General features: G+C 31.8%; 2 protein-coding genes across 9 annotated transcripts; one reads left to right on the plus strand and one right to left on the minus strand.

Moving 5' to 3' along the window:
- Positions 1 to 285: 285 nt before the first annotated feature.
- On the minus strand, positions 286 to 6891 carry LOC101504390 (DNA polymerase eta). Of its 8 annotated transcripts, none has more exons than XM_027335623.2 (16): positions 6690 to 6887; positions 6454 to 6574; positions 6083 to 6236; positions 5798 to 5944; positions 4978 to 5142; positions 4751 to 4854; positions 4425 to 4544; positions 3985 to 4108; positions 3596 to 3709; positions 3271 to 3486; positions 2798 to 2906; positions 2605 to 2708; positions 2249 to 2318; positions 2035 to 2162; positions 917 to 1025; positions 286 to 829 (listed from the first exon to the last, which is right to left on the minus strand). In XM_027335623.2, the coding sequence occupies exons 1-16, from the start codon at positions 6763 to 6765 to the stop codon at positions 534 to 536; spliced, it is 2157 nt and encodes a 718-aa protein (XP_027191424.1). In that variant the 5' UTR covers positions 6766 to 6887; the 3' UTR covers positions 286 to 533. The 8 variants fall into 8 exon arrangements, with proteins under 8 accessions (XP_027191424.1, XP_027191422.1, XP_027191423.1 ...); XM_027335621.2 differs by having other exon boundaries at positions 5798 to 5968; positions 6690 to 6885; XM_027335622.2 differs by having other exon boundaries at positions 2605 to 2705; positions 5798 to 5968; positions 6690 to 6881.
- An 868-nt stretch (positions 6892 to 7759) lies between these two features.
- Positions 7760 to 9916, plus strand: LOC101504085 (uncharacterized). The gene is made up of 3 exons (XM_004504583.4): positions 7760 to 7920; positions 9292 to 9466; positions 9604 to 9916. Exons 2-3 carry the CDS (start codon positions 9296 to 9298, stop codon positions 9673 to 9675), a joined length of 243 nt encoding a protein of 80 aa, XP_004504640.1. The 5' UTR covers positions 7760 to 7920; positions 9292 to 9295; the 3' UTR covers positions 9676 to 9916.
- Positions 9917 to 14375: the final 4459 nt, after the last annotated feature.

Genomic DNA, 14375 nt, shown 5'->3' on the forward strand with positions numbered 1-14375 from the left:
AGTATAGTTAAATTTATTTGCACTTTTTTATTTAGAGTTGAAGCTAAAATTGATTTTACTCCTATTGGTTTTCCACATTTCTCCTTCTAATTTCCCTTCAAACATAATTTAAGAGATAATTTACGAGCTTAAACAAACAAGTTATCATTTATAGTCATCTAAAACTTGTTATTATCACTTTTTATAAGGAGATTTCAATAAAAGGTACTACAGTACAACAGAAGTACGAAAAAAGGAGGATAACAAGTCATCCAGAGCAACCTAAAAAGAAAAAAATAGCAAATCTATGTTGAATTCTATGGGAAAGAATGATAGGCATACACATACTTACATTTACATACGATTACAAAGGTGCATAGTATAACAAGGTTAATTCACGGGAAAAAAAATAACAAGGTTCCTTGCACTGATTCCATAAAACCAAGTTGCCAATCACAAATCAGCTGCATATTTCTTTTTTTTTTTTTTTTTTTACTAGAGCTACATATTTCTTAAACCTCAATATTTACAGTAGAGCAAAGTTGATAATCATTTCATCTACCTTTGTCAGGCCGGAAATACTGAGTAATACTAGAACCTCGTTTAACCACATTAGGCCGCTTACGAGGCCTAAGCCATGTTCGAAGCTCTTCCTGAATTTCTGGTGGTAATTCATCAATGATAGAGGGGTCAATCTCATCAATGTTATAACTCCAAGCTTGGCTTCCTTGAGGCATAGTATCTATGCTACATCCACTGTTATTTGCATCAATCTCCTCAAGTTGATGAATCTCAGATGCCATCTCAACTTGATTACTTGTTAAATTACTGCCACTGGCAGACTGAGATCCTGCAGTATTGGTGACATTAGGATTTAGGAATAAGAAACAGAAAAGGCATCTCAGAAATAAACTAAAGGAAAGCATTAGATAATTACCATGCAACAATGGTATTTTAACACCTTGGGCATTTGTAACATTCTTCTGCTCAAATGAAGACTGGGAATTATGGTAATTATTGAAGAATTTTATAATTGAACTATTCCCCTGTCACATAAAAATAAAAAAAATAAAAAATAAAAAACTTATCATGTAAAATCATTGGATTTGTGGCTGACACTCTCATATCAACAAAAGCTACCACGGTTTAATACTGTTTTGATTAAAGGGAGACCTCCAAGTTGAATGGTTGATATGACACAGCCATTCTTTTCATCAATAAGGCTTCTAAAGTAGTAATACTATGAATTAGAACATGCACAAAATTCCAGGTTCTCTGAAAACCTAGTCAGTTATCAAGTTTTCAAGAGACTGAGTCAAGATCTGACAGTTTAACCATACTTAAACTGCAACTGTACACACACACACATAGATATGTCCGCCGCACACACATGTGTGAAGACTTGGGAACCATGTATACTGTGAGACACTCCACACCATATTCATGAAAAGTTCAACCATATAGCACAATAGCATGTTTTCAAAGTCCATGTAACCATGTTGAGAGGCAACACAGAATCCATGCACAACAGCATATAAAACCCATGAATGACAAACACTTTATACAGCATGCCTTTCACTCAGGCGCCCAGAGCAGACTGCATTTAAGCATTTAACATCTATCTGTGCAAAATGTGAGCAGCTGGCCAGAGGGTCACATTATTTTTTTTTTCCGAAAAATATTCAGTTAGAACAATGTTAATTTTGGAATTGGCTGTTAACAAATTAAACCATTTGACCTCCAGGAAGAGTGTCAGGCTGACAATGGATCTAGAGAGTAGAGAGCAGTTTTCCAGGTTTTGATAAGTTCTTGAAATAATTGTGATTGGACTGGTAAAATCATTAGTATCCAGCTTAACCAAGTCAGATGGTTAGTCCGCTCAGAACTAGGATTGGAGCAAAGAAGATAAATAACTTTGGTCAAGAACCAGTATTCAGAGCAGCCCACTATCCATCCTAGATCCTTGCTTTGCAGGATTGCAACCAATTTGAAGGTTTTTACACTCAGGACGGAAAACTAAATAAACAAAAGTTAAAATAGTGAGGTAATGCATACGTGAGGCTTCTTTCCTGCTGCCTTTTTCTTCTCAACTGCTTTCAAACTGGAGGCATTGAAAGCAAGCCTGGGTTCTTTTGAAAGTAAATCTCTATATGGCTCATTCCGTGTCATCCTGTCTTCATTTCCTGAATTAAAAAGGCAACAGCAATCATAACCTCAGAAGAAAACAAGAGAGAAATGGCAATGAGTTAAAACTAGCATGACACACTACCTGGAAGAGCCACATGGGAAGATTCTTCAGTCAAGCCATCTACTTTCTCGGATAAATTGCACAACAGATCCTGTAAAAGAAAATTGGTATTTAATTGTGATAAATACCAATTAGCAAAGGTTCTTTCGTGAGAAACTTAAGCTTTCAAATCTTCTGATACTGTCAATAAACTACTTATATATATTCATAGTAGGATGGTAACTTGTTTAATATTTGTACCAGATCCCAATATTAGCCATTAAAACCTTTCAAAATATATCCACCTTGGAGTCATCTAATATTTTACATCATCATGATTGTAAAAAACATTTTTCTATACATGCAACAAAAACATTATAGATTTTTACGTAATATACCTGATGATCTAGACAAGCTTTTGAATGGTTAACTCCTGTGTCTTCTTCCGGATATTCAAGTTGTAATTCACTAGGAATCACTCCCAAACAATTGTCACTACCTGCTTCAGTATATAACATCTATCAAATTAAAGTGGAACGTAAGAGAATGAATGATTTAATAATTAATGCAACTAATGAGAAGATGCAAAACCTGAAGGTGATGATGGTGCAACTTCGTCAATGACATCATCTACTGATTGATTTGATGAAGAGCCAGATGGAAATCGCTCACTGAAGTATTTAGCAATCGAATGTGTCCCCTAGATACAAATGAAGTTCAATAGGTTAAATATCATTATGTGACCCTAAAGGCTATGACTTCTTAACAAGTAACAACCACCCAAATAAAGGAATAATAAAATTTCAAGGCTAATGTTATTTTATTTTTTATTTTTTTTGAAGAAGTGGCTAATGTTGTTAAGTATAAACCAAATATTGAACACATAGCTAAGAAATACTGAATACAAGTATTATTTATAATAACAGTATACGACATTCTATAATCAATAATTGCTTATTTCAAATCTAGTGATATCTTTTCTTTTTTAAGGTAATCCTATATCAAGAGCCGCAAGATAAACTTAAACCACAACCAAGTTAGTAATCCAAGCAGTTCAAACTTACAGATGGTATGGGGACGATCTTACTCGCAGAAACAGAAAGTGCTGTTATTCCCCAGTTGTTATTTTCATTGCCGTGAGTCTTAAAATTGTAAAAGCTCAAAAAATCACGTAATCCGGCTAGAAATAGAGTTAGGGCATCCTCTTGGATCTTTGTAGTCCCATATCTTAAAGGACAAGATTTAGAAGGGAACTTTTTATGTGAATCTGAATCCCCTGTCTGCAAGAAAAATACTGAAATTAAAATAGATGTAGAATAAAATCACTGATAGAGGACAAAAGAGAACCTCATCAAAGATAGTGAAGATGGACAAATTTATCTGAGTCACCTTATAAGCTCTAGCATGCAAAGTCAATGTGTGTGCAATCCGTTTGTTTTGATCCATGTCAGAGTCAAGGCGTTCACTCAGCTCTTCACACAGTTCATTAAGCCAATGCTGAACCTGAAGGGAAAAAAGTAATGACAAAAAAAAAGATGTGATGATACGAAAATGCTTGTAAAACTAACAAAAAAAAACTCAAATAAATAATGAACCAAGATCTCTGAATGCTAGTAAACAAAACTCAAACATAAAATACAAAAGTATTTATAGGAAAAATAAATATACAACTCGAGCATTAAGAAATAAGGCATGCTTTCATCGGTGATAAGCGCTGCTGAAAGCAGCATCCAAAATATAGTGCAGAAGTTTTCATCATCTCAGATGAAAATACGTACAGAACCAATTGTCTTCAAAGCTTGAGGCCCAGGAAATGTCTTTCCAGAACCATGGCTCTTGGGAAGAAGTCGCCCCTCAACTTCTTCCCCACTGATTCCTCGCGCAATATTCCACAACCAAGTACTGCAATGCTGTAAAAGCTAAATCAGATACATCATACCAAAAGATTTCTATGCAGACAATCAAATAGACAGTCATAAGTAACTAAACCAAAAGGTCACTATAAAATTTTCATCCTAAGAAACCGCCAATGCACATATATGCATATTTACAAAGTTGGTAAAAACAGATCTAGTCATCCTGGTTAAGGTAAGGATTGCAATAAGATTATAGAGTGATTCAAAAGTTGCTACTAAAACATAATATCACGAAAATGAAATCAGTAAAGACAGCCAAACTACATTCCGGTAGTGTGCAATGTTAAAAGACAGATAATCACCCAGTATTGATCCCATAACGCTGTTGTAGCTTATCCTCTGAAAACTGAAGTAGATCACCAACGGTGTTGACGCCAAGGTCACTTTGTAAGGAAGTCCCCAGCTTTCCCCCAAGCTGTTTCCTGAATGCCAAGTTTTCTTCAATATCATGCTTTATGATCTAGATGATTGTGATCTTAGGAATTTTAAAACAGTTAAAACAATTGCAAAAAGTACAACCATGTGATTCATATTCAAAACAATGTAAACTTATGGTCATAGAGCATAAAGTTTAAATCTTTGTGAAATACATGACAACATCCTTTCAATAATATTATTAGTACATTACATTTTCTTTATCGGAAAATACTCGAGCAACCCTTCAACAGATGACTGCGGCACAACTGTTTGTTGTGCAGGTTTGTTCATAGCACTAGCAAGTTTAGCCAACATCTGAAGAAATCGGGCATATGTTAATGGCCATTACAATTTTACAAACATCAAGGACATGTCCTAAGGAAGAAAGTTGTAAGAAATATGGGACATAATAATAAACTCGCCAAGGGTGCTTCTTACCTTATTATGAGCAACACCGGCAGAGCATGTGAATTCCGTCTCTTTCAAAACTTGCATCCTGAGGTCAGCAACAATGAAGGCCCCACACGCTAATAGCTTATCTTGGTAGCTAGCATCACTCTTACAAAGCCACTTCCTAACTTCTTCTTTAGCATCATCTTCGTCCTGAATAAAAAACAATTTAAATACTACCACATATATAATGGTCATGGCCAAATGTTTTTATTTGACAAGAGAAATTGAAGGTGCAGTAAGGTAAAGTAAGATAAGATAATGAAGTGTATCACAACATTATCATAATTCATAAAGAGTATAGCCTGAGAACTGGACTGAGCAGTTTGACTGGTAAACTGGCAAGTCCTCATTCTATATCATTATGCCCCATCCAGTGAGCTAAAAAGACTCAAAGGTGGACTCTAACAATTTAAATTGAAATCATAATTAATCTAATTTATTATGCTTCATAAATGTATAACATTTATTTATTACGGTTTTTTTAAGATGGCTATATTTTAGCATATATGGTATGAATGTTATAATTTATTTTGTAGTTGGTATACCAGACAATAAAATTCAGATTCAACATTGGTTGAACTTGTGAACCATGAAACGTTCATTCTTCAGTACTTTCATTCATCTGGTTTTCAGATTTTTTGGCATAAAGTAAAAGACCCACCCACTAAATCAAACTTTTACTTTTTAATTTTAGCAAAAATAGACAAAGACAACGTTCAAAACATACAAGCAAATTACTGTATATACTTCAATACTAAAATTAACAATCCCAAAAAATGCAAGAACTTTAAGCATAACCTCTGACCTCAATTTGAAGCCCCAAAACATGTGATTTGAGAACTTCCTCCTGAACGTGTTCCACGCTTTCCGGAGGAGTTTCCATTAACATAGTTTGAGCAGCATCAGTGAGGTCAAGATACACCTCATCAATTGAAGCTCTCTCACATCGACCCTTCCGTGAAAGAATTGAAACAACCTTTAAAATTTAAAACACAGCCATAACATAACATAACATCAACGAACAACTACGTTAAAGATAATGAATTACTAAAATAGTGTGTTATGCTCCTCATGCTAAATGAAATAGTACCTCTGAACCTGCATTTCTATATGTGTTTAGGTTGGCTTTACCACGTGCTACGGGGACCTGAACCAACTGAATTTGGGGGCATGCTTCCTTAGCTTCATCACCACGCATTGAACTGAAAACAAACACGTTCTTATATTCATGTATGCTACTCCTTCTGTTTCATATTAAGTGTCACATTTGAAATATTTGTTTGTATCATATTATTTGTCATCTTAAAATATGAATAAAGCACATGTAATTACTCTACTAACTAGTTTATCCATATTAGTCGGTAAACCACATTTTATCATAGAAACTAGTGTACTCAATTATTTTAGAGTACATAAATTTAAACAACGCTTCAATTATTGTGAAAGTAAAGAAGAGAATACCGTTTGACTCCAGATTTTCGAGCTTCATAGCTAACAGCAATCAAGCCTCCGCCTTTGTAGGAGTTGTACTGTACAACTGCAGTAGGCAAGCCTCTTAAACTTGGTTGCTTCCTCTGTTCCACTGAAAAATTAAATTGGGGAAATATAAATTTTCAGTGCTATAATTGGTAACAGGTGATTGTGGAACCCTAGCTATGAGTGAATAAGAGGAATGCAACTAAGAGAGAGTATGGAACCTTGAACGTAAAAGCAATCCATGTCTACGTGAGCAATTACTCTTCCATCACACGTTTCTCGCCTCGCCACTGGCATCGCTCTTTCTCTTCACTTCTTTTCCCTCCTTCCTTCTTTCTTCTGCTCTTCTTTTTCTCTCCACCTCATCATTTTTCAAACTTAATATAATTATTTCTTAAATACAGTTTAATTGTTGTCCACTATGTTAAAATTTTCTAAATATAAGATAATTACGATTAAAGTAAATATAAATATTGATACGTAAAATCTCTTTACACTTATCTATATATTAGTTCAATTTTTTTAAATTTATTACTTTTTACTTTTCATTTATTAGAATTCTCTTTACACTTTATATTCGTGTTTATTTAAAAAATTAAGAAGGTATAATCAATTAGAGTATATATTACTTATTATTAATATGATTTACCAATATAGTATTATAAGTATAAAAAATCAAATAATTTTTTTTAATCTAAATTACTTTGAAAATAGAAAAAAAACTCAATTTTTTAAATTTTATAAACTCTATTTTTGTTTCCATAAAAAGTGTTCTTCCATAAGGTAAATTTTATTAAATTAGTATAAAAACTAACCAATAATGAAAAAGAGAAATAATACGAGGATGATTTAAAAAGTGATTTAATAAAATTCTACTGCTAATATTATTTTTGTGAAACTTTGTGATATACTTATTCATATCAAACAACAATTTTTTACAGAATTGTACTAAACGAAATTCTAAAAAATACAAAAATGATAAAAAGTTGATTAAAGAGTATCTCTATTTAACAAATAATATAAAAACAAAAATAAACTAGTTTTGAACATGTATTTTCTCTTTACTTTCACTTTTTTTATCCTTCAGCATTTCCCTTCCTTAAATATAGATTTTGTATTGTGAAGTAAAAAAATATAGTACGTATTTTGAAATAAAAGAAATAGGTAAAAATTAAATTAAATAGGGAGGGAGGGTATGAGAAATAATTTAGACGATGTAAGTAGATGGGCCAAAAATGAATTCATGGACCTGACTTTAAAGTGAAACCTAAAACTTCCAAATAGCCCAGGCCCATCCATTTTCTTTCCGATTCATCGTGTTTGTCGTTTGTACCTTTCCCTATTCCAATTTGCATCCACTTCACTTCTTACCGATCGCCGGAGTCTTCTCCGTTCAGGTTACTGTCTCGAACTCACCGGCGCCACCTACCGAATCCTTCACTTCTATCCGAGGTAATATCTTCTACTCCTTCTCTATCTACTTTCACCTGTTTCTCTTCCAAGTTCAGCTCTTGCATGCTTTGTGTTAAAAATAAACACAATTTAACGATTAAAACCCTAAATATAAAACTCAGTTTTTTCCTTTCTATTAGAACCAAGTTTGAATCGCACTTTACCTTAACTTGCCGTAAAGAGCAAAATCTGGCCGCATAACGCCGGCTGAATTGGTCGTCGACGGCCAGAAAAATGAGGATAATGTTCCATCTTGATAGCCGCCATCGCAAAAGGCACCGGGATTGCGTGCTGGAGCGGGGCGGTTGACAACATGAATAGTTTATTAATAGATTTATATTTGAATCTTAAAAAGAAACACGCCTATACCTTTAATTGTTATGCATTATTGGGCAAAGTTGTTTTTTCGAAGAATATTAGATCCCTACAATAGTTAGAGCAGATATTGAGTGTGGAATTTGGTTATGGTAGATGAAAGGAAAATTATTTTTGAATGAATTGATTTTGTAAAATTGATTTTACTTAAAAATGAGTTGAGTGTAAAATGATTTATGTTTGGATACATTTACATAAAAGTGAATTGAACAACCAAAGGGGTGAGGTGGGTTAGGTCTAGCGAAAGAAGCTAGAATCCCACAACGTGGTGAACCTGGGATCGAATCCCCATTGGATAGGTATCCACATTTAGCGTCCGACGCACCTTGTATAGGATTACCTCCAGTATGGGAATCCAAAAAAAAAAAAAACGAGTTGAACAATAAATTTCAGTCTAAAAACCAAGTTTAGACTCAAGCCACAAATCATAGCTTCAAGTTTGAATCAATTCTGGATGCAAAATCAATTCTACTTGAGAGCAACCAAACATGTCAAAATCAATTTTACACAATCAATTTTGGCTGCCCCAAACGTGGAATCAAACTTAGGCTACGCATGAATAGGTTCAGTTCATAATTTTGCTACACAGTATTATTATAAAAGCTACTTCTTGAGTTTATAATTTAGCGGTGGTCTTTTGGAAAGGTATTGCTACAGGAGATATTTGAAATTTGCTCCCAAATGCCTTGTGCATAATACTCTGATTTCCAACTCTAGACAAGGAAGGGAATAGATTCAAAGTGCTATAGTTTGTTAGCATCCTGAAATTTCACTCCTTTCTTTGTCTCTTCAGTTGGGTGAATTTTTTTTGGCCATTCCATGTGCATAGTTTTGTTAATGTTGTTGACTGTATGTCACTTTTTCTTGACATAATAATTAATAACTTCTCTTTTACTTAAAAAATGACATTAAATATTTCAATAATGGGTTTTATTACATGTTAATTTACATGCAAATAAAAAAAAATCATTTTTCTGCTTGGATGTCATGTTGTAGTATAATGGGGCGGAAAGCTGGTGGGCTTTTTATCAACTCCAAGAGATTTAGTTCACTGCATAAACCTTGCATGAAGGAAATGATAATGTTTCTCACCTGTATGGCTACAAACCAGAGCGACGTTGATGCATTGGCTAAGCAGAAAGAACTGTTAAATACATGTATAGAATCTCAGGTAATATAGATCTTAGTTTATTGAAGGCTGACATCTTTTGTCGCGCTTCAACTTCTAATGTTCCCATTTTTAGTTATCTTATTACATAACATGAAAGCTAAGCAGTGCATTAAAACTCTTCAACTTTGTCTTTTCAGAGTAAAAAGAACAGAAAGTCTTGGGGGAGTATCAATTATCAAATGCAAAGGCTTAGCCGAGGAAGGAAGTAGTTTTTTATTTTCCGATATTAATCATTTTTACAATTCAAGATTGTTATCATGAAAGCTTATCCTGTTCCAGCTAAATTGACCGTATAGTCTTTTAAATTGTCTTGATGATGAAATTTCTAGCATTTTTCTTTATTTAACCATTTAAGTCGAAAGAGTTGGTGGAGTTACATTGAAGAATACCAATGTAATTTATTCTGTATCAATTAAAGCTTTGATAAGCTACAAACTACTTATGATACCATCATCTCATCGTACTGTTTCTGCCCTTCATATAATACCTTCTATTATTTTCTACAACGATGGTAGCTTTGTTCAATTGCTTGTCAACGATGGTAGCTTTATTTTAATGATTTTGAAAGATTTGAAACACATTTTTTCACAATTGTTGGAAGTTATGGATTATGTTGCTTCATTTGTCTATGGTGGAATGCTGATGACTAATGCTCATCAGATGCTAATTCAAGCAGATTTTGGAGGTTGGGCAACACTGTGCTTATTTTTATGTTTGAAGGATTGCACAAACCACCCACTTTCATGAGAATGAGTTTCATATTCAAACTTTTCAAGAGGCTCAACTGGTTACGCAGAGGTTTTCTTTACTGTTTATTTTTCTAGGCTAGTTATATGGTGCATAAGTGAAATGTGTTGTTGTACCATGCACAAGGCGGGTAGAATGAGATCTTCAACTCACATTCCTAATTTAACTCGCCTTGGGTTGACAGATCGGTGTTGGGCCCGTTGATAACAAAATACGAGAAAAATATCCAAAATTTATGGTGGCTGCTCATTCGCCTCTCGGGTTTGCCTCCCACCTTTAATATACTACTAGGTGTTAGGATATGATAAAAAAGTCAAAGAAAATGAACAAACATGAGAGGTAGATGCACAACCACCAAAATTTATTGATGGTTAGGTGGGTTGACTTGGAAAAAAAAATGAAAATCAGAAGAAAACATAGAAACTCAACTAAATTGAAAAAGGTAACTTGGAATTTGCTATGCTTATGCCCCATTCTCTTGAGTTACATGGTGTTTAGGCCGTGGATATTATGGATGAATGAACAATCACTTTATGTTTTAGTGCTCACTCTTGCGTTAGAAGGTTGCATTTTAGTCTCTATTAAATTATTCAACAAGTTGTTTTATTCCTGCTAAGATGAAATACGTTTACTGGTTCTTTGACGTTAAATTTTTTCAATTATTTTTATAAATATATTTAAAATATTATAAAAGGTTTATTCACAAATTTTTTAAATTTTTAAACTTTGAATAGATTAAATATAATATTTTTAAATATATAAATCTGAAGTTAAAATTATCGAAAATACGAATCCAACGATCGAATATTGAACTCATTTTTTTGGAATCATTTTTTATAATATTGCAAATATGTTTGTAAAAAGATTGTTCAAAAATATATATTAATATTCAAGTAGGAATTAAAATTACATACATAATAATTTTTTAGATAATAAAAGCTGTATTTTACTTTATAGAACTAAAATTAAAATGTTGAAATTTTATGCATAAAATTACATTCAATAAGTAAGAGTTAATGCTCTCTTCGTCTCTGATCTTTGTTCCTTTAACCATTTTACTTTTTTCTTAAAATTTTGATTTTTTTAGAAAATAAAGATATCACTAATAATGTATTTTCTTTTATAATCTTAAATATTCAAAAATATCCATTAAATGATTTTGTTTCTACTTAATAAATAAAATATAAATAAAACTAAATTAATCTAAATTTAATATTTTTTAATATTTATGTTCAAATTTAAAAGAACAAAAATCTATGGGCGAAGGTATGTCGGATATATTAATCTCTCATGTTGAACTTTTCTCAAGAATTTTAAAAGTTTGTATCTCTCAATCTTTGTCGATTATCCTTATTTCACTTAATTTAACATTTTTTTTCCGTTGGATCGAAAGTTTATATCACATAATTCATGTATGCAAAGTTTTATACAAATCTTAAATAATTTTATATGTTATTGAAACTCATGATGATTAACGGTGTTCAATAAAAATGCTAAGACTTTAATTTTGATGTATTTCAATAATATATCAAATGATTTTAGATATGTGTAAAACTTTACATACATGGTATTTATGATATAAACTTTCAACAGAAAAAAAATTGAAAAAAAAAACATATACCATAAAGTTAGTGTTGATAGAGTGAAAGCAGTCGTGACCATCAACTCTTCAAGTGATAGCAAAGTTATAAATTTCACATTGAATAGATAAAAATAAAAAAATAAAAAAATAAAAAAATAAAAAAAAAAATATTGGATCATACTAGACACTTGTTAAGAAATCAAAAAAAATAAAAGAAAAACAAAATTATGTAAAAAAATCACTTTTTAAAATATCAAGATATTGAATAAAGCCATCCCAAATTTTATTTTCATTTTAAAATGTATAACAAGTGCCTTGTTAGCATTTCTCAAAATATTTATTATAAATTATAGGTTTAATTGCAGTTTTAGTTCTCTTATTTTTACTGATTTACAAAATTGGTTCTCTTATTTTAAAAGTTGATAATTTTTGCCATACTTATGATTTTTTAACTAAAAATGACGACGTGACATGTTTTGAATAACGTAACATACAATATGATATATAAAATAATTATCACTCATACTTAAAGGATTATGATTATGGTTAATGACTAATCTGTGTTTTTGAGTGAGTTCATATAAGAAAACAGGTTATTAATCATTAAGACATAAAGAAGAAAAATATGATTCAAATATGGAGGATTGGAACTCAAGAGGATGTTCTCGTAAGAGCATGAAGATTCAAATCTGCGTATTACTCATCCTCACCATAACAAATGTTTTTTTTTTTATTCATTAAAGAAAGGGAAAACAATATTAAAGAATGAATAAATAAAGCATTTGAAATAAAGAAGTCAGAAGGCAAAAGAATAGGTACGAGGGTAACCAGTACTATGTAAGAGGATGACAGTACTAGGTTGGAGGACGGTTCTATAAAGTCCACATCAATCCCAAATGTTGAAAGCAACTCATCCTATCATGTGCAAAGGCTATTAGCAGACCTATATATCATTCTTGTATGATTGAAAAAGTTATATGAAGTTAAGCTACAGGAAGGCAACAACAAACAAGTCAAAAATAGAAGTCTTCACATGTCTTAAAGGAAAGAGCCTTGACCCATGTGCTTGAGGTTGGCTTTCTCTCTTGTCAACATCACTCTCAAAAGGTGAAAATGAATTAGCCATTCAAGCTTCACAAAAGGTTGTAGCCCACAAAGTCAAAGATATAGCCTTACATATCTTGAAGAATGAGAAAATAAAAGGACAACTCAAGATCAAGTTCCAAGGAGTTGATCCTCTTGCTCGAGGATGGACTGAGTCTGTCCAAAGACAGCTGGATGACAGTTCTGTAAATATGATGCAAGACCTTGGACCTTTTTTATCAAGTCTTCAACGGTCATAAAAAGCTTGCCACTTGGAAAGATCATCATAAGACCTCTATAAAAGGCATCAAGCTATTTATCATCAAACACACAACACAATTGCATAAAAAGATCAAGCATCTCAAAGCTATCAAGAGCAATATTCATCCTCTCTTCATACTTTCTATAAATCTTACATTAGATCTTTGAAATATCCTTTTAGGAAGTATTTAAGAAAAGAGAAACAATCATATTCATATCAGTTTATAATTTCCAAATAAGTTACACTTGAAAATAGTTGAAACTTGATTGTAAGCTTGGTGAAGCTAAAGAATACACAAAGTGTAATCATCCTATGTGAGAGGTTGATCAGTTTGAACATTAGTGAACTCTCACAAGTGTGTGAGGACTGGACGTAGCCTTCATTAGGTGAACCCGTATAAAAGTTGTGTGTGTCATTCTTTACATTTTTTTCTTCCTTTTGCTCAGCTCTAATTTGAAGGTTTAAATAACAATCATCGAGTTTGGATCTTCTCTGAGAAGATAGTTTTTAAACCACAAAAAAATTATTTTTAAACAACAAAATCTTTATTCAACCCCTCTTCTAGTGATATTTAGCTACATCAAAATTTAGATGGTTCTATATCATGAGATTGCATCTAGTGTCATTTAAAATATATCAAATTGTTGTTTTTTAGTTAAAAAATACGATGCAGTGACCAAAACTGTCGATTTTTAAAATAGATAACCAAATCCATGAATTGATAAACAAATAGATAAATTAAAAGTGCAACTACTTTTAAATCTATAAATATTTATTTAATAGAAAAAATAAGTTTGAGAGTTTAGAAAAAACTTTTTAGAATTTATTTTGTGATTGATAAAAAAAATAGTAATATATGAGTACATTTGATGCTCTATATACCGAGCTTGTGGGAAATTTATAAATAGGCTATCCAACTACTCTATGTGTTACAATAAATGCTACTTTTGTTTATTTTGAGTACATTAATAAATGATCATAACTAAAACAAAAAAATAGTCATTTATTTAAATTGTTTTTTTAATTATTGATGTATTTTTTATTATTATAAATACAAAATAGAATTAATGTGTTAGAATTAATATATATAATAATAATTGAACGGTGCAACTGAAAAATAATTAAAATTATATTAAAAATCACATTTATTTTTAACAATTTTATATGTTAAGGCGACACACAAACTAAGAAATAATCAATTTTTTAAAAATAGATTATTTACCTTTATTTATTTG

Source organism: Cicer arietinum, chromosome 6 (genome assembly GCF_000331145.2).
Source record: "Cicer arietinum cultivar CDC Frontier isolate Library 1 chromosome 6, Cicar.CDCFrontier_v2.0, whole genome shotgun sequence".
Taxonomy (NCBI): Eukaryota; Viridiplantae; Streptophyta; class Magnoliopsida; order Fabales; family Fabaceae; genus Cicer; species Cicer arietinum.